This window comes from Vigna unguiculata, chromosome 9, assembly GCF_004118075.2.
Source record: "Vigna unguiculata cultivar IT97K-499-35 chromosome 9, ASM411807v1, whole genome shotgun sequence".
In the NCBI taxonomy this organism is placed as follows: domain Eukaryota; kingdom Viridiplantae; phylum Streptophyta; class Magnoliopsida; order Fabales; family Fabaceae; genus Vigna; species Vigna unguiculata.
The window spans coordinates 5,195,992-5,197,917 of NC_040287.1; the positions used below are offsets into that span (position 1 = coordinate 5,195,992).

The 1,926-nt window shown below is 39.5% G+C and overlaps 1 protein-coding gene across 1 annotated transcript; it reads left to right on the forward strand.

Moving 5' to 3' along the window:
- The first annotated feature begins 1,067 nt into the window (after positions 1–1,067).
- On the forward strand, positions 1,068–1,926 carry LOC114162467 (repetitive proline-rich cell wall protein 2). The gene has a single exon (XM_028046373.1). It carries the CDS (start codon positions 1,084–1,086, stop codon positions 1,705–1,707), a length of 624 nt encoding a protein of 207 aa, XP_027902174.1. The 5' UTR covers positions 1,068–1,083; the 3' UTR covers positions 1,708–1,926.

Genomic DNA, 1,926 nt, shown 5'->3' on the forward strand with positions numbered 1-1,926 from the left:
AAAAGCAAAATCGTCATAAGTCATAATGATTTTAGTGGATCAGAAAAGTAAAGTCGTTATGAATCATGACGACTTCACTTTTCAGATTCACTAAAATCATCATAACTTATGACGACTTACTTTTTAAAAGAAAAAAAAAAACTGATTTCTATCGTGACGATTTCACTTTTGATGTCGTCGTCCATACAACTTCACTTTGTTTTGAAAAAAAAAAAGTAAAACGATCCATATTTAGAGATTAAATTCGAAATCAATCCTGAAATTAAAGAAACCTCTTTTGGCATCCGTGGCCCAAACTCACAACAAACTCTTTCGAAGCCAAACTCAAGAACTTAGCCCCATGATCAAGTCAATTTTTTGTGCTTAAAACAAAAGAAAATATTAAGAAGAAAGAGCTAAGGAACTGAGATAGAAATATCAGACGAAGATAAAAATGGTTGAAAAGATGTAGTTGCAAGCTTTCAGGTAAATTTGCCTTAGTTTAAACCTCTTATCAAACAGCATTCATTTCCCAACAGGTTTGCGTGGTAGGTTTCTTTCGAAGAAAAAACGTACTTAATCATTAAGTAATGTTTTACTTACAAATTACCATTAATTATAGTGTAAACTTAAGTAGAAGTGCATAACGAGTCAGCAACAAAATTATACATATGCAAAGCAAAACAGGCTCTAATTCAGTCTCTCATTTGAAGACTCTATTTCTCTGTTAGTAACCACGAGTCAAAACCAAACACTAGCCACTACTCTTCCAAGCCATTCAATTATTTGATATCGCAATGAAATATTATCCAAAATTAAAGGGGACAGCACGTCGGTGCGTTGAAAAATGAGAAACATGTTCCCACTCACAAGTTGTTCTCAGTGTTCCCGTTTAACTTCAAACTTTGCAGCCACAAGAAGACAGCATCTCCTACACAATCATTGAAATTCAACACCAAAGATTGACCTTTTACAAAGCTGCCAACTTGCCACCGCATCATAGAAATAACTAGTAGACTGAGACATGCATGTAACAGTAAGTCCCCAAACTAGTATAAATACCATGCACTGCTTGTGTTCTTCAGCAACAGAAACATCAAAAACATGGTTTCCTTAACCTCCTTAGTTCTGCTACTTGCAGCTTTTGTTCTGTCCCCCCAAGTGCTTGCTAACTATGAAAAACCTCCTGTGTACAAGCCTCCCATCGAGAAGCCACCTGTGTACAAACCCCCAGTTCAAAAACCACCAGTGTACAAACCCCCAGTTCAAAAACCACCGGTTTATAAGCCCCCAGTAGAAAAACCACCGGTTTACAAGCCACCGGTCGAGAAACCACCGGTTTATAAGCCACCAGTAGAAAAGCCACCAGTTTACAAGCCACCGGTTGAGAAACCACCAGTTTACAAACCCCCAGTTGAGAAACCACCCGTTTACAAGCCACCGTATGGAAAGCCACCCGTGCATGAGTCTCAATATGAAAAGCCACCGGTGTACAAGCCCCCAGTGGAGAAGCCACCAGTGTACAAGCCCCCAGTTGAAAAGCCACCAGTTTACAAGCCTCCGGTTGAAAAGCCACCGGTTTACAAGCCTCCGGTTGAAAAGCCACCGGTTTACAAGCCCCCAGTTGAAAAGCCACCGGTTTACAAGCCTCCGGTTGAGAAACCTCCGGTGTACAAGCCACCATATGGGAAGCCACCTTACCCAAAGTACCCTCCAACTGATGCATGATAAGAGGTGTACTAAGTATATGCTAAATAAGAGGCATAGCTATTATTACTATACCATTGCCATGCTCACGAATTATGGAAAGGATTAATCTTAGTTTCTTGGTTTCAAGTTGTCTTTTTTACTGTCTCTGGCCAAGATAAGAATATGCATGCACGGGATGAAATATTTGTGCTTTGTACTCTAGCTTATGAATACAATGTCTTTTAAGACTTTCTGATA

What these genes read in the sequence shown, in the direction of transcription:
- LOC114162467 (XM_028046373.1), top strand. Translation starts at nt 1,084, where the DNA reads ATGGTTTCCTTAACCTCCTTAGTTCTGCTACTTGCAGCTTTTGTTCTG.